Below are 18,576 nucleotides of genomic sequence, written 5' to 3' on the forward strand. Positions count from 1 at the left end.
CCAGTTTAGGAGAGGAAATTAACAGTATGCACACCCTTAATTTTAGGTTTCCTTGAAGGTGGAATTTTATCATCTTGAATTTGTAATTGAACGCAGAACTTACCACAGTCTTTATAAACAGCACCTTTCTCCATTTGTTTTTGCTATAAGTGCATTCGCGTTTATGAAATGTGCTTTCATTCTCTATCATGTGAGAAGAAAATGTTCTTTAATCGTGCCAGCTGGCCCACATAAAAATCATATTCCTTGGGAATACTGTGTGGCGGGAAACTAGGTGAGGAAGACAATTCTTATGTTCACCCAATTTATTTTTTAAGCAAAAAAGTGCAACTTTTCTAGATGAAGAATATGAGAATGCCATGAACCTCTGCTGGACTACACTAGGATATTAGCAATATATAGCACGGCCTTGATTCTCCTGGCACAAGGTATCACCTCATCAATAAAAACATTCTTACAAATGAGGCTTTAAAACAAGGAGGAGTTAAGTGGCTGGTAGACTGTAGTGCCAAAATCATTTGCTTTGTTTAAGGTGCCTTTGAAATGCTTTAGAAGTTACGCAATAATATTTTTTCTTGACTTCGTTTTACATGTTTAACAATGGCATTTATTTTGATTTTTTCCTCTATGTTTATATATTGTGCTTTGCCATTCCAGTCTCTGCGAGTGGCTAATTGCCAACAGGCAATGAAAAATCTTAGTTATATTTTCGATTTTGTACAGTTGAAGGAAATAAATAATATTTTTGAAAATCGGACAGTGCTCATGTGGTGCCAACAAATAAAGTTTACGTTTGCAATCTCTTCCTCAGAAAGAAAAGACGTGGCAGTTCTTGGAAGTACTGATGGGGAATCTTGTGATGACAGCCTCGCAGACCTGGTACGTGTACGACATGACTTGTATGTACAGTACGACATTTCCTTGTTCATAAGTTATTCCTTGTGAGCTTGCTTTGAAATTGCACTTGGGTAGCATTGCAAATAAAAATACGCAATTGTCGGTGTTCTGCATATTCAGTGGAATTACACATTATTGCTTTTTGGTGAAATGTGTGTTTTTCCAGTGTGACCATTGCTCCAAGTGAGGCCTATCCATCAGTATGCCGTTAAGCCTGTTCCTAGGCTCACATTTTTAGTGTAGAACACTAAATGCTTTAATGCAACAGACAGGACCGACTCCTCCGTTGAGGTGGAGGAGCATTGCTCCACTTAAATTACCCAAAAAGATGAATAATAAAATGGTAATTCATTACCAATTTTTTTTTCATGCTCCCGTCCTGAATGGAGCGTCAGGACAGGGATGGGCCGCTGCTGAATGACAGAAGTAGGGAGGATGATGGGCTGACTGTGCACTTTTCAAAGTGTGCATGCCCCTTGGCCGGCCGTCTTGCAAAGGCCAGCTACACATGCACACTTTGAAACCTCTAACCCAGTTGTCTTAAGACAGCTGGGTAGGAGTAAGTGCTGGCCTCCGGTGTTTTCAGCAGCTGCGAGCGAGGCCGCTCCCTCCAATCAGGGCACTGCTCCCACAGTATGAGTGCAGTGCCAGTGGTTTCAAGCCATAAAATGGAATTGGTATATAAATCACAACAATGGTGTGCTTAAATAGTATTCAGGTTAGGACCTGGATCAGGGGGACATTGATCTGTTAAAGAGCTTTTAGAGGTAGCCAGAGCTGTCTGGATCTGGTATGGTTATAGTTGTGGTTGAGAATAATGTTATCTGAGCTTCTGAGGATGCATACCCAGGCCCACCAAGTGTGGCAGGAGATTGATTTAAAGTTTTTCCAGTCTCAAAGGAACTTTTTGACCCTTAAAGTGAGTTATAGGTCAAATAATAGAAGTTCTGCTCAGTTTAGTGAGGGAAGATTGTAAATGATCCAAGGGCAAATAAGGACAGGGTCATACTGCAGTGGAACATGTTGGTGATGGTTTTATTAATATCCTTACAGTATGAGTGGAGCACAGAACAGAAAAACACCATGTGTTCCAGGTCTCCTACTCCGTATGAACAGTTCCAGCATTAGGTTGAATTTATTAATCGTAGTTTGAAGAGTTTGTCCGGAGTCCAGAAGGATTTATGTGCAGCAAATATTAACACTGTGAGATGATGAGGGAGATTTTGAGCTTAGTTACATGTATCAATATAAGTGCCAGTTTTTTTAGGTCGAGCCTAGCGCATCGTGCATGCGCTGCGCTATGGGAGGCTTCTTGTGAGCGCTCAAAAGATCTCAAAACTTATTCGTGTGGGTCTGACTCCTCCCACACACTCAATTGGCCTTTATGTGTCTTTCAATAATGAAAGCATGCAAATGGCCAAAGGTGGGTGCATGTCCCACCTCTTCTTCAAATGTTCACTCCCACGGCGTCTTGCTCTTGGGAGCGAGCAGTGGCGCACAGGGTGCAGCTGTATTCCTCGTGGTGTCGTGGATCAGGTTACTAATTAAACACAGCGCGGTCGCTTTCACTTTAGCGGCCGCGCTTGTTGTTTTGTGTGGGCTTGTTTCCTTTGGCGTGGCGCCAAGCGTGCTTTCTCGTTCATTTATTATGTTCCTTAAGCTCATTGCCCCTTTACTTCACGGTAAAAAATTTTTAAATTGCAGCCTTTGTTTTGTTTCCTATTGATTACTAGACTTATTTTGTTTCTGTGTTTCTGGTCCGCCCCTCTCCCATTGTCCGTGTTGTCTCTGGTCCCGCTCCCCTCCCGTTGTCCATGTTGTCTCATGTGACCCTCGGCCTCCCAGCGCCATGCCCTGTCCTGGGGCACTACTGTTGCCCTCTACTCCTACACATATAGCAGCAGCAGTAGTTCCTCTGGCGCTCCTCCAGCAGCCACCTGGGCAAGAATTCAGAAATTCCCTGCCTGTCTCAACCAAAGGCCCTCCCCCAACTCTGCAGGGTCAGTGGACACTCTCCCATGCAGTTTTCTCTGCAGTTACGCTGCTTGCTACCGGATTTCTTCACTATTGGCTTCGGAGATCTAAAATGCGCTGCTAATAGTTTCCTTGCAGACCGGAGCTAGATCAAGGGGTCAGTTCTGCAAAAAAAAAGATTTTTATGTTTCTTTATCATTGTTGTGATACCAATTCAGTTGAAAGTGTCGTGTTAAAAGAAAAATAACCCTTCGACACACTGGCACTGTTGTTATAGACATTGTTTGGCGCAACTTTCCCTGATTTGTTTGACATTTGACATGGTTTCATCGGTATTGTTTTGGAAAGAGCTCTGATTGCTTGACATGTAGTTTCTTATCACTTGAAAGGCAACAGAAACAGTTCATGAACGCTTGACAAAGCTAAACTTTCCAATGAGCAATACTATAGAGAGTTCCTGAAGCTTTCAAAAATATCAGACGTAATGCGATACCCATGCTTTTAGGATAATAGTTCATCTAAATTTAGTAAAAGCAGCACATCTGGCTACTCTCTCTATGTGGCACACAGGAGGAACGTCTGAAACAAAAAGAGCAAAAAACAAGAAATGTCATGAAACGGATTACATTTTTCTTCTCTGAGATTAATTTTGCCACACCACTATCATCAGGTGCTGAAGGACAAATTATCTTGATAGTCGCGATAATTGCTTTGAATTCCTGTGCTTTCCTTAATCAGGTCCAGTAATTAAGTTTGAGGTGGGCCAAGCCCCTGATGCTGGCTGCCAGGGGGAATGTGACCGACGCTGAAAGCCAACCCACAAAAATTGAGGAAAGGGCTGTGGGTGAAGGCTATCTCAGTGACGACCAAGTATTTCCCCCCATGACACAGCCACACAGCAGGGTTAAGGTTTTGTGAAAGCAGCAGCTGTTGCAAAAACCGTGCTCTGAAGGGACCTTGGACTATGAAATGTGTGCTACCCATGTGGCCCTCTTAACTATGAGAAGGTCTGGAGAACCAAAACATGCTGGAGCTAGAGTGACTGCGCTGCGGTCTAAGCTTTGAAAAGCAAAGTGCCTTTTCATACATGTGCCACTAGGGATTAATGTATGTTATTCCTTTAAAAAATCAGTGCTCGCTAACAGTTACATAAGCATTGGGCTCGCAAATTGATTCACAAATGTTTGATAAACGGGGATGTTATTTAGTTGCGCTTTCAGCACCACCTCCACACCACCACCTCAGCACCAGCACACACCACCTCAGCACCAGCACACACCATCTTAGCACCAGCGTAGCACCACCACAAGTGCAATACCACCTCAAGCAAAGCCCCACCTCAGCAGCAATTCAGCACTAACGCATCGCACTTCAGCACCAACTCGGCATTACTCAGTACCACCTGAGCACCAGTGCAGCAGGCACCACCACCTCAGAATGACTCAGCACCACAGCACCACTCAGCACCACCTAAGTATCATTCAGCATCACCTCCGCATCAGCTCACAACCACCTCAGCATCACCTCCACATCAGCACACCACCACCTCAGCACCACCGCAGTCTGCCCTTATTATCTGGAATCTGTTGATTCTCCCCTAAAATCTGTCAGCTGCTCGTATGGTAATTCAGGTGTTCTTTGCCAACTTCCACCATCCCGTTGTTTGTGTCCCTCCCCACCCACCCACCTCCATAACAAAAATAAACAATAACAAACAAGCATTACAACAGGCAGGAAGAAGTTGCCAGCATGACCAGGAGAAAATTATTTTTTTATAGGGTCGTTCAGTTGTACATATTGTCTTCCTGGTTATATATTTATAACGTAACAAATGTTTATAACCCTTTTTTATTAAAACTTTTCAACATGCTGCACAGCAGCCGCAATGCTCTACACCAAAGCTTAAAGAAATTGGCAAAGGCAATTGCTCTGTCTAAACACTTTTAAGGTCCCAAAGGCGAAAGCTATTGGCTATGCCAGTGCTTCTCTAATCTAGGTGGCTGTATCCTTCGTTACGGCACCTGTTCTGGGACATGTGTATGCCGCTGGGAGTGTTTTCCTGAAGGATTTTATAAAGTTTAGAGTCTTGGTGGTCTTAAGATGCGATTAAGATTAGTTGTCTTAGAATGCTTAGGGTTTGCGGGTTCAGGAAGATTTGGTTGCGATTAATTGTAACTTTGAGTTTAAGGAATTTGTAAAATTCTTAGTCATGCATGTTAGAGCGTGTTTGTAAATATGAGAAAGGGAATGGATTGGCCCTGTCAACAACATCCTTAAAGTACAAGATATTATGTAATGTCCAGGAATGCAAGTGAAGAGTTTTATGGGTTGTGCCACATAGAGGCATAGGAGGAGTGTGTGATTTTGTCTACACATTCGTTGTCTAAGTGTTTAACTGTCATTATCGTGTCTCTGATTATGTTGGAGGAGTGTAGGGGTTTGAAGTGTTTCATGGAAATAGGAGCTAAGGGGGTGAAGGGGAAGAAGAATCCTTTTTGGATCTCTGTCTAGGCGGGAGAGGGAGCAACAGACTCAATTGTAGCCAGTGAACAGATTGTTTGAGTATAAATGCCAGTTGGAGTTTTTTCAGTTTGGGTAGTCCAACTCTACCTTTCTCTTTGACCAGGGAGAGAACTTTTGGTTGAGATTCTGGGTCTTTTACTGCGCCAAATAAATTGTATGATAGTCTTGTTGAGCAATTAAAAAAGGTAGTGAAGAGGTGCTGTGGGAGCATGCTGATGATGAAGTTTACCTTGGGTACTATAGCATTTTGGTACAGTCCAATCTTCCCCACCAAGTCATGTGTTTGAGTGACCATGTCTCAATGAGGTCTTGTATATTTTTTAAGTAGAGTGTTTTCAGTATGAGTGGGAGACTCAAAAGAGTTGAAGGCCTGGGTTCTTAAGGTGATGGTTTTGTCATTTGAAATTACTATTACCAAAAATTGCTGGTATGCAGAGTGGGTTTAAGAGGATGACCTCTGCTTTTTCTTCATTCAGAGTGTATCCGAAGGCTATAGCATAGGCATTGATCAGGTTCAAAGTTTCGGGTATGGCTGTGTCTGCATCTTCGGAGACGATGAGAACATCATTGGCATATGCTGCCACCCTATGTGGTTTTGAGTCAACTGGGATGGCTATTATGATGGTGTTATGATGTATTTCAGTTAGGAGGGGTTTGATGGCTTAGAGATAAAGAAGTGGGGATAGGGGTCAGCCTAGCCTGGTTCCTTGGGATAATTTAAATGTATCAGACAGGGAAACATTGACTGTCACTCTGACTAATCGATTGTCATAAAGTACGAAGCCCATCGGCTAGAAGATCAATCCTAGATTAAATTTGCGGATCACTGATCTTGGGAAGGGGCAGGATACTTTGTTGAAGGTCTTTTCAATGTCTAAGACCATGACCATTGCTAGGGAATGAAACAAGAGAGCCTTTTCTAATATGTGAGCAAAGAGCCTGTTATTGTCGGATGCCAGCCTTCCTTTTATGAAACCAGTTTGGGAGGAATGTTATTAAAATCCAAACTTGTATCTAGGATTTTTGCATGGATTTTACAAACTACATTAAGCAAGGGTATGGGCCTTTAGTTTATGGTATCTAGTGGGTGTTTGTTTTCCTGTGGATGACTGGTATTATGGCCTCTGAAAGGTTCTGACCTGTTTTGCCCTTGGAGGAATAATAGTCGAAGAGGGATTTTAAATGTGGTGTTAGTGGTGATCTGAAGGTTTTGTAAAAACTACCTATTAATCCGTCCAGTGCTTTCCTTATTTTAATTGTTTTGATTATGTTTTCTATTTCTTGTATCTCAATTTGTTGTTTCGAGAGGTCTGATCCTCCTTTTTAATTGATGGGATTTTGTTGTTTTGGAGGTATTTTTTGCAATCTTTAATATATGGTTGGCAATCGGGGTTGCATAACTCTTTATAGTAGTCTGCAAAAGCAACTGGCTATACATTTAGCCTCGGTCTTCCCTGATTTGCTATTAATTGTGGTTATTGAGAAGTTCTAGCTTTTGACCTTTATGTAATTAGCTAGGAATCTCCCAGGGTTGTAGAATTCACATCGTTTTTTTAGCTTTGTTGTTGTTCAGCCATATATGAGCTCTATCGCTTATTAGTTTGTTGTATGGTATTTCAGGACTTTAAGTTTATTCATTGATTCGGTGGAGTGATTTGAGATTAGGAGACGTGCAGGTTGCTTCACTTAGGATTCCCAGTCTTTAAGTTTTTTATTGGCTGTCTTGTTTTTGTTGGTCATGATGCTCATCATTCTGCCTCTGATTGTTGATTTCATGGCATCCCAGAGTGTTTCTGAAGAGAGCTCTGGTGAGGAATTTTCGTTGAAGTAGTTTACAATTGCGGAAGATATTTCTTCTCTGCTGGTTAGGTTATCTAGTTGGACTTCTTTGAGACGCCATAGACTATCTGGTTTTTGAGAGTTAGATATTGTAATGTCCAATGAAATACAGGCATGGTCTGGAATGATGATGGGTTCAAATTTGAGGTTGGCTCAGAAAGGAGTATGTTTCTGATTTGTTAAGATGTAATCAATCCTTGAGTGGGAGCTATGTGGGTGGGAGTAAAACGTGAATTTGTTACCTGTGAAGTTGAATAGCCTCCATATGTCTGTTAGGTTGGGTGTAGAGCATGGGTTTTTCACTTACTTGTGGGATTTCCCTGGTTTGGGTTTGCAGGGGGTAGTCTGTCCTACACTAGGTCCATAGGAAGGTTAAAATCTCCTCCTAGTAATATATTTGAGCCATTTGGAATTTCATTTAGTCTTTTATTTAGGTTGAACCAGGATGAGGGGGAGTCAGAGGTGGTTGCATATAAATTAACAATAAATAGTTATTGGTTGTGTTTGGATACTTGTGAGATGACCCGTCTATCCTCTGTGTCATGTATATTTCTAATGACTAATGCCTGCAGATCTGGCAAAGGCACTGACAACTTATTTTTTCTTAACAGAGTCAGAGGCCCATGCCAATTCTGAGTACCAATTATTTAGGAGGTTACTGGCAATATTGTTATTTAATATGGTGTCTTGGAGTAAGAGAATGTCGCCTTTCAGTTTATGGCAGCATTCTATGATTTCCTTTTTTTTTTTACAGGGTGGTTCAACTCTTTTGTGTTTAGCGAGAGAACCTTAAGGGTGTTGTTAGGCATGATATATGTTGGGAATATGTCAGTCGAATTTTAGGTGTTTTGAGGAGTAGATGGTGTAATTGAGATTAGGTATGAAGAAGGACCTTACAAGCGTAAGGTGAAAAATTGAGATTATGACACATAATACCGGATGAGAGTATGAGAGGATTTGGAGGATGTGACTTGGTATACCCTGGGAAGAGAGAGTGGAGTAAGGAGTAAAGGAAGCCTTGAACAGAAAAGCGAGGCAGAAGTGTATATGTAAGGAACATGATTTCCCATCCCTAGACAGAAAGTAGGCCACCTGCTAAGAGCTCAAAGGAGAAAAGATTATGGCAGCAGAGGGGAGAGTTTGATAGTTGGGTGAGTGGTAAATAGGAAGCACCAGGGCTCCAGAGTCAGGAAATTAACTTTAGCTCCAGCCATTATTAAGGATAGAACGCACTGTTTTCCTTCTGAAGGTGCGTTGAGGAAATGGGGTTCGGGTTGTTGAAAACTTATCTAGTCTAGTATGGCAGCATCCTTGGTGTAGGCATACGAGAACGCAGCTTCACCGTTAGGATTTGAGAGTGTCATTTTGAGCTGTTACTTTGCACAGTTTAGTTGTAATCAAACAGACGACATACAAACATTTCAATCGAATAAAGAATGTACATAAAAACAACATAGCTCAATCATATAATTGAATCTTATAGGTCATGTTTAATTACAGAGTTGATTAGAAAATTGAATAATTAGGGAGCTGATGTTAATGGACTTGAGCCGTACCTATATCGTACATACATCAACTGGGAACCTTCTTGTAAAAAAAGCAGTTACAATTACACCTACATAAAGCTTGTTGAAATTACAAAAAGCTTGCTGCTGTGAGAAAATTCCACAAGTCTGACAAGTTCAGTTGAATTAAGGTGAACCAATGAACAAGATGAACAAATCTAAACACATTCATAGGTTTTCTTGTTAGGCGGTGGTTTAAGCCTTAGTTCAATGATGATACCATGTATGTTGTGGTTGCGTCAGTGATTGTGTCGATCTGAAATTCTGTGTGTATCAAATTGCTTTGGCTTCATCTTGCTAGGTTGTTAACAGTTTCCATATATGTGGTGCATATATCCAAATGTGTGTGGTTGGAAGTGTTTGAGTGAGTGTGTATGGCTGTGTAAATGTTCAGGTGTGTGTATGTATGTGTTTGTTTTTTTAGTGTGGGTGGGTATGTGGTAGGTGTGTGTGTGTGTGGGTGGGAAACCGGAAATGGATAAGTGCACATTGTAGTGAAGTGTAAACCTGTAGTTATGCAGTTAGATGAGTGTACTAGTGTGCAGGAGTACCAGGGAGTCAGAGGTTGAGAATGACAGGGAGCATCAAATTGGGAGTAGCCAATACAGGCCTAAGAGGAGGAATGTATTGAAACAAATAAGTCATGTTAACATCATACAGACATCATGCACAATCAGGATGATCTTGTATAGATTTAGAGTCTTATATGTTGGGATGGGAAGTGGACAGGTGTGCCCATTAAGATTGTGTGGACGGTCGAGTGAGGATATAATTTCTTGCGGCTGTTCGTTTTCGATGTAGGTTTGGAGATCTGCTGGGTCAACGAAGATTAAAGTCTTCCCTCTGTGGATGATTTTAGATCTGCCTGTGCTGGTGATGTAGAAGGTGATGTTCAGCAGTATTAGGGGATTCTTTAGAGCTAATAAGCCTTTTCTGCGAAACACAGTCGCTTTTGCATAATCTTGGGCTATTCCAATCTTGATGTTGTTCCAGGTTAGGCTTTAGATTTCCTCACGTGTGCTAGTTTCGAAGTGTTGGAATCTAAGCGCCTTGAAGATTAGTGCACATGGAGTTTTAGCACTTGGATTAGGTCTAGTTGGCACTCTGTGTGCCCTTTCAATTCCAGATGGTCTCTCAAACTTGATTTCCAGAGTTTGTGATATCAATTGTTTGTGGAAAGAGACATATGAGGTGGCTTGATTTTCTGTGCCTTCAGGTAGGCCAAAGATTTTGAGGCTTCCCCTCCTGGTTCTATTTTCTAAGTCTGTTATGCTTCTGGTGAGGATGTGTACTTGTTTAGAGGTGGTCTGTGTATTCTTTTCGTCTTTGGGATTCTCATCCTCTAGGCTCCTGATTCTAGATTTGGCTTCCCTTATTCTTGTGGAGAGGGATTTTAAGTAATTTTGCAAGCTTGAGATCTCCATGTGTAGTAGGTCTGTATTCACTTTGGTGCTTTGCACCAGTTCTTGAAGTGAGGAGAGGTTACACAGGATTAAATCAATGTTGTAATTAGTGTGTAGGACCTGGTTTGATTTGACAGGCAACTGCAGGTGGGTCTTGTTTAGCTCTTTTTAATGATGCCTTCTGCTCCTTACTGTCTTTGGCGTCTTTCTTGTCTGCTATTACGCTAATGAGCACCAGTACCTAAGTAGACCTATGTTATAGCGCCAAGTTGTGTTGGCAACAGTTTGAACGTTCCTGTCATAGTGACACTATAATCTGAAGGAATTAGGTGCTGTATCAGTTGTCCAGTTGCTAGAAGTTGTTCACATCCGACACAGTTTAGATCGTACAGTGATGTATTAAGATCTACTGCCTGGATTTATTGGCAGAAGTGCGGGTCTGTGGCACTGCATTGGTAATGGTGTTGCTTACAGTGGTGCAAGTCTTGCGTTAGCTGTAGCCTCAGTTCTCAGCTCTAGAAGGTATTAGTTGGAGAGGGCCATAATCCAAAACAGTAGGATGTGCTTCAAAGTGGTATGGGATATCAATGTCAAAAGTTCTTATTGAGCGCGCATATCACCGGGGAGGTCTCATGGCGCTGAGCAACAACAACAGCAAAAGGACAGTGAAAGACAGCTTACTGGGAAAAGAGCCAGTTTTTTAATTCTCTTCGGAAGCATCTATGATCAACTATGGATGGGATATGTGATGGTAGCTTATTCCAAAGTTTAGGGGCCAAATAAGAGAATGATCGACCGCCGTTTCGGGAGGTTCGAATACGTTACCATTAAGTTGTAGTTTATGCTTGCTCATCCAGTCGTTCACATGGACTATACAGTTTTTAAAACGGGATTTTGTGTCCACGTAATCTGGACCAATGGTGATAAGCAGTTGAGCGTCGTTAGCATACGACACTGTTTCAAAACCATATGATCTAATGATACCAGCCAATGGTGTTAAGTAAAGATTAAACAACATAGGGCTAAGGATGGAGCCCTGTTGGACACCTACACTGACTGGTCAGCTGCACGAGGCTATAGAGTCAATAAGGACGGGAGTTGAGCGGTCGGTTAAATAATTCTCAAACCACTCCAGGGCCTTCCCTCTGATTCCCACCTCCCAGAGTGGATGTTTCAAAATACTATGGGAGATGGTATCAAAGGCTGCGGACAGGTCCAGGAGGACCAGCATTGCAGATCTTCTTTTGTCCAGTGCATGCCTGATGTTGTCGGTGATCTCGACAACTGCAGTCTCCATGCTATGAGCTGCGCGGACGCCCGATTGAGAGGGGTCCAGGAGACCATGGTTTTCAAGATGGGTAGTGAGGTGTTTGTTGACTAGATGTTCTAACACCTTCCCAAAGTAAGGTAACAATGAGATGGGACAATAGTTAACTGGTAGGCTGGGGTCAGCCAAAGGTTTTTTAAGAATAGGCTTAACTTGGGCATTTTTCCATCGGTTGGGGACTTTGGCTTGTTCCAATGACATATTAAAAATTGCAGTTAGTATATTTGCAAGTTGGGGCATAATTTTTTAACAAGAGTTGGCGGAAGAGGGTCCACGGGGGAACCTGATTTAATCTTAGTTAGACCACCTAACACTTCATTAACCCCTTCGATGCTCATGACGGAACGGTTCCGTCATGAGTGTCGGTTGGCCTGTGCTCATGACGGAACCGTTCCGTGAGCGTCATTGGCTCATTAGAACGCTCAGCACAGCGCGAAAATTCGCGCCGCGCTGAAGCGGTTAACAGTTAAGAGTTCAAATTCCAACAGCAGGGGCACATCATTTATTTCAGGCTGTGGAGGTGGCATGGACATGCTACTATTTTGCTGATCATAATATATGTCGCCTAGGGGAAAAGATGAGTAGATGGCTCTGACTTTATTGTCAAAAAAGGAGGATACTAAGTCTACCCATTCTTGTGTAGGGAGGATGGAAGACTGCTCTACCTGGGAAGATGTGAACTCTTTCAGTATTTTATAGAGTTCTTTACTGGAGCGTGCTGCATTATTTATCCGCTGAGTTAGATATGACTTTTTGGCCAATTTAATGTTCTTTATATAGTTACGGTGGAACTGTCTGTATTTCCTACGATCTGCGTCGGATTTAGTTTTCCTCCATTGGCGTTCAGCTGTTCTACATATTTGTTTATCAGCTTTGGTGTTGTCGGAAACCAAGGCGTAGCTTTTCTTTTAATTTTAACCCTGGCTAAAGGGACAACCACGTCCAATGCAGATATAATGGCGTCTTCCAGGGTAGTTGCGGCCTGTTCCACAGTATCTGTGTGGCATATCTGCTGTGGTTTGAAGTGGACTGAAAAGGCATCCGGGGTTAATTTACGCCGGGGCCAAATCAAAATAGTTTTATTCTGTCCATGTTTCCTGAAAGGATTCATGGGTATGCAACATTTTAAAAGATGGTGATCAGTCCATAATAATGGAAAAGATGGCTCAATTGTCAGTTTGGTGGAATTCGTAAATAATAAGTCTAGGCTGTGCCCAGCTTTATGTGTGGGGCCGCCTACCTTCTGGGCCATTCCCAGTGTTTCCATTGTTCCAACTAGCTTGCTAGTGTCAGGATTAGACAATTGCTCGGCATGGTTATTAAAATCTCCAATTAGGATAAAGTTGTCGGCAGCTAGTACATGTGGTACTACCAATTCGAATAGGTGATTTATAAATTTTGCTTTTAGACCTGGGGGTCTGTAAACTAAGGCTCCTCTCCATGTTTCAGAGTCGAGAAACATTAAGATTAATATTTCCGGGATCTTGATGGTAAGGGATTCTACTACAATGACCTCAAGGGGGGCCTTGGTAGCAACTTTGATGCCTCTGCCCCTACCTACTTCCCTGTCTAATCTGGTTAAATTGTGCTGAGGGGCAAAGGCTATGGTGACATCAGAAGAGCCATGGCTATGGAGCCACGTTTCAGTAATAAAGCAAATATCGGGATCTTCAGCCTCCAAAAGGCTCCAGAGTTCTAATGCATGTTTGGGTATGGACCGAGCATTGAGATATAAAGCTGTTAGCGATTTGGGAGCTACCTTTGAATCAGCGGCGCGTGTGCCTATATTATCATGGGTCAATACGGGTGTATTTTTACCATTATGAGTGAGTCCGGACTGATGATTGGCAAAGGGTACTACCATGTGAGAGGAGCATTTACAGTAGGGGTGTGATGTTTCAGTTGGCTCACCCCTCGTAGCACTTGAGTGTTATTCTCTAGACTTCAATGAGGAAATATCGAGGTAGCAGTGTGCTCAGCTTTATCATGCACTGCCTTGTGGTAGTGTGCTGGGTTGCTGAAGGCACTATGGGGTCCAGGCGCTATGGATTTGAGAGCGTTGTAAGATGCGCCATTTTTTTTTATATTATGTGAGTTGTCCCCATGAGTATATGTGGATTGAGCATGGGATGGAGGGGGGACACACCTCACAATGGGAGTAGCAATGGAGATGTGTTAAACAGTCCATATTATTATTCCCTTCACCATGCAAGGTTTTTTTGAGGAGCGGGTGCGTGGTTTAACCGGAACACTGCAACACCATTTTATGTTTTCATACTTCTGCAGGTAAACCCGTGTGTCCAGTCTGGTAAAGGGAGTGCACTCCCGATGCTCCTCTCTCTGTGCACATTCAACTTAGGTGCCGGGATTGATTGTGAAGGTATGGGCTTAGGCTTTAACTTTGTCTTAAAGGCTCCGGGTGTTGTGAGAAATGGGTGCATGGGATAGGGAATCACTGCGGCGCTATCAAGCAGAGCTTGCAGTGCTGGGTGTTTATGTAGCAGGAGGCCCAGCACCAGGAAGCGGGCCGCACAGCTCCTGTGGGGCAGGCAGATGAAGGCTAAGGTATGCTCCTTACCTTACGGGTATAGTTCAGATCGCTAAATATTGCGAGTTTACTTCAGTACAGATCGTTTCTACCGCCTCAATCGCTATAAGGCTCATCACAGTGAATCATGGGGGCAAGCTATGTCTCAGTAGGCCCCAAACCCTGTGTCGGGGAAGCACACACTATGGGGCTCTGTAAAGGTGGTAGGGTGAGTGCTTTACCTCAGAATATTGTGAAGAATGCTTCCTTAGTCTTTCACATTCATGGGCGCTCTGAGTCAGAACCACTCAGTCTCCCAAGACAAAAGGTACCGCTATTAATGTGATCTCAGTAAAAACCTCTGGCAGTTAGGAAAAGGCGTTAACTGGCACAGGAATAGGATCAGGAGGATTTCCAAGATGGCCGCAGTGGTGCAGCCTTCTAGTGTTGCAGAGCAGAAGGGGAGTTCGGAATGTCCAGGAAATTCTCCCTCAGAAACACGCACTTCACCTGATGTTTCTGAGGAGAAGGACGTACCGGTACCTTGCGGCGCGAAAAGTCAGTCAAGGGAGGTTATCGTGCACAAAGATTCGACGTGTTCAGTTCCGTCGTGCTTCCGGGAGCACTGCAGAGGAGAGAAGTGTCTGTCCTAGGAGTCTAGTCAGTAAGAATTAGTAAATTGGGCTTTTCCTGTAAATCCTTGGGTGCGCACTGGAGGGAGCAGTTACAATTGTCAAGAGCGGTCTCTGTGTTGCTCATGTTTGTTGTGGAAAAAGCTTAAATGAGTTCTTGATTTTTGGATTAGTGTCTGACGAAGGGTGAGAGTCAGCACAAGTTAGTGCGGGTTGCGAATATCAATAGTATCCATGCCTTGGGTAGTAATTACCCTATTGAGTATCTTGTGTTAAGTCGGCTCAGACTAATTAAGAGAGGAGGTTATCAGTAAAAACGTACCAGGCAATTCCCAGGTTACGAGTTTAATGTTGATGAAAAAGGATCATGTGGATTCTAGCATTCATACCCGGAAACTGTAAAAAAAAAAAAAATGCGGGGTATATACATACCAATTTAATTGAAGGTGTACGCAGGAGGCTCTGCTTCTGAAAACGAAAGGTGAACAATATAAAACAAAGGTAATAACGTTATAGTGTTACCCCATGTGAGCAGCATATTGAAAAAGTCATATAGTTCATATCGTCATAGAGTTATCAGCAAGCAGAGTAAAACAGAAAGAAAAGAAGAGAGGCATAGGTCATATGAGCTCAGGGTAGTTACTGTCCAAGATGAATGTTGACTAGTAACAATTAAAGTCTTTCATTACCAATATAAGGGCCAGTATTGTTCACATAGGGGTCTCAAGACTCCGAAATCAGCTTCTGGAGCTCAGTGGGCCAACCGGTGTTCAACCCTGCTGCATTCGGGTTTGAGGACTTTGGATCAAGGGAGATGCTTGGGTGCAATCTCCCCTGGCTGCCGGAGCTCGCAATTCAGGCAACCATTTTCTCTTGGCTCGAAACCACGCCCCCAGCTGAGAGGATTTCTAATGGGGTGATCAGACCTATTGAGAACACAAGTTGGATTTCGCCAGTAGTCATTCCTGAAAAGCAGATGGACGTTTCAGATTTTGTGTTGATTTAAGCTCGATTAATCAAAACATTGTGGTGGATACATATTCAGTCAACCAAATATTAATGAATTAATATTGGTGTTGGCTGGTGGTAGGTTAAGTTAAGTTAAGTCGGTTTTAATTTAATTTAATTTAAATTAAAATTTAAATTAATTTAAGTCGGTTAGAAGCCGTACGAAGTTTAAGGCCTTGTGTATCACATATAAGGCATTGAACAACATTGGGCCAGAATTTAAAAAAAAGGCTATTTGTGTTTACACGCCTAGTCGAACATTACGTTCATCTTCAGCCCAACAGCTTCAAATCCCACGCACAAAAAAAGCCACATGGGGAGACAAACGCTTTGTGGTTGCCGCTTCTAAACTGTGGAACCTGCTCCCTCCCTACATTAAACTTAGCCCATCACTGCTAACATTCCGAAAGCATCTTAAAACCTGGCTTTTTAATCAGTAAACTCCCAATAGGAACCCTTTTGCAATCTGTAAGCTCTAGCGCCGAGACACCGGAAGGTATTTGTGCGCAATAGAAATTTTATAAATAAATAAATAGGTATTTTCCGGAACTGGATTTGAAGACTGCGTATCATCAAATCAAACTGCATCATGAGTCTAAGTTGCTGCCCATTTTCATTACTATTGAGGGTATGTTTCAGATTACACGTATACCATTTGGATATGCTTGGCGGCTTGTGTCTTTCTGAAGATGGTGGCTGAAGTTTTCAACGGGATGAATAACTTCCTGTATTTTCAGGATGATATTTTTGTTTTGGGAGTAACAATAGAACACAATTTGGTACTTAGACAAGCCTTTCAAAGGCTAAGTGAGGCAGGACTCACTCTTAGACCAGACAAATGCAACTTCCTCGTCGAGCAGGTTGAGTGTTTAGATTATACCATATCGCCGGATGGAGTTAAACCCAAACAAAATGTGTTATCTGCTATAAAGTTAGCAGCCACTCTGATAAAGATCAGTTGCGGTCTTTCTTGGGACTCTTTAAATATTACTCAAAATATGTTGAGAAAAGTGTTGATAAGACAGAGTGTAAAAGAGCTTTGTTGAGTAATGGGTGTAATTTTGTGTGGGGATAGGAACAACAGAAATGTTTTGAGAACATCACAAAATAAATTTGAAACACAGGTATTTCAGCACCTTGTGATTCTCTGTTAAAATCTGTGGTTACAGTAGATTTAAGTGCCACAGATATTTGTGTGGTTCTCTCACAATTACATGGGTGGAAAGAGAAGACTGTGGCTTTTGCTTTAAGGATGCTAACCATTTTAGAATGGAATTACATGATTATTGAGCATGTGTCACTGACAGCAGCATGAGGTGCAGATTATTTTAGGGCCTATTTGTGGGGAACAAAATTGTTGTTACACACAGACCATACACCTTTAGTAAGGGTCTTACGTCCTCGTGGTCCTGGCAAAGGTTCAGTGAGATTAGCTAGATTGGCATCCAGGATACAGGAATATTGTTATATTCTCAAACATATTCAAGAATGGACAAATTGTTAAGCAGATTGCTGTGGAATCAGTGCAAGATGCAGTAAGTTGAGGTGCTGGTGTGGTTACAGTTGATGATGAGAGAGGGAGACATGGAAGTAGATTCAACATTGAAGGAGGTGACACGTCTTCTTTTGGACAGTAGGTGGGAGAGTAGAATTTTACCTTCAGTGAGACTTTATGTTAAGGTTTTAAATGAAAAGCTGGTGAGTGGTGAGATGTGGCCAATGAGAGGGCAGAAATTTGTTCCACCTACATGTTTACGCTCCATCCAGGTTGATTGATTTGGCACATGAACAGCATTTAGGGCAAATTCAGGCAAAGACTTAAGTCTGAGCTATGGTGGCCTGGAATGGATGATCAAGTCACATTATGGGTTGAGAGGTGCACGGTGTGTAGAGAGGGGGAGGAGAGATTGAGAGTAGGAGTGTAAGTATAATATATAAGTGACCCAGGTAAACTATGGCACACCGTGTGTATTGATTTTATTGGGCCTATGAATGAACTCCGAAGTGAGCTTAGATTTGCCTTAGTAGTGACTGGCTTGAGAAAATTACGCTCCTAGTGTAACATCTAATAAACCCTTAAATGTTTACTGTGTTGTGGAGGCATCTTACTTCACAACAGGATGCCTTTGCTGAATTCATTAAATGAGCCTGAAGTAAAGGCAAGTCTTGGGTGGCAGTGAGGTTAAGCACTATTGGGTTTTGTAACAGGGGTGAAGTGCTCCTTGCTTAATATCTAGGAAGAAAATGGTAGACTGAGACAGACTGAAGAAGGGTAGCCCAGATAGAAGGGATTGGATTTCATGGGCCGGAAACAACAGTGCACAAGCTGCAATGACTGTGTACACCGCAGTATGAGGCAATACTGTTCTGCTGTATATTCATTATCATGTTTTCTCGAGCGTTGTGAGTCAGTGAAGTTGTGGTGCCTTACAGACATGGAAGCACTCATACAGGGATTCAGAAATGGTCATGCCGGGTAGAGAAAGACAGAATTGAATTAAAGATCCTTAGTCCAACACGGATCAGTCAGGTAGAGGTGCTCAGGATATCCTGCATGCCCAAGGTTGTGGTATTCCCATTTAGGGTAACAGCAGTTTACATGTAAATGTGACCAGACAAAGGGGATTCTCTGTTCCTGACCAAGAAAGGAGCTCCGTTGACAACTTACCAGTTCAGTACCATGATGAAAGCAGCTCGGGGTGTGGGTTGGATGACCAGCAGTATGGTAATAATTATGTTCATACTGGTACAGCATCAGAAGTGGTGACAGCTTGAGGAGACAAATGGGTATTATGAAGGTGGTCTGATGGAAGTCTAAGTGAATGAATGAACATTTATTGAGTGGAAACTGCTACCCATGAGGGTGTCCCTGTGTTAGATC

The 18,576-nt window shown here is 42.5% G+C and overlaps 1 protein-coding gene across 1 annotated transcript in view; it reads left to right on the forward strand.

Annotated features, from left to right (window-relative positions):
- Positions 1-18,576, forward strand: part of ENO4 (enolase 4) — a 578,809-nt gene that overhangs the window by 421,840 nt on the left and 138,393 nt on the right. Inside the window, 1 exon segment of the mRNA XM_078643902.1 lies at positions 812-879. Coding sequence (XP_078500028.1) covers positions 812-879 — 68 coding nt within the window.

The sequence above is a fragment of the Lissotriton helveticus genome, chromosome 5_1 (assembly GCF_964261635.1).
Source record: "Lissotriton helveticus chromosome 5_1, aLisHel1.1, whole genome shotgun sequence".
NCBI lineage: Eukaryota > Metazoa > Chordata > Amphibia > Caudata > Salamandridae > Lissotriton > Lissotriton helveticus.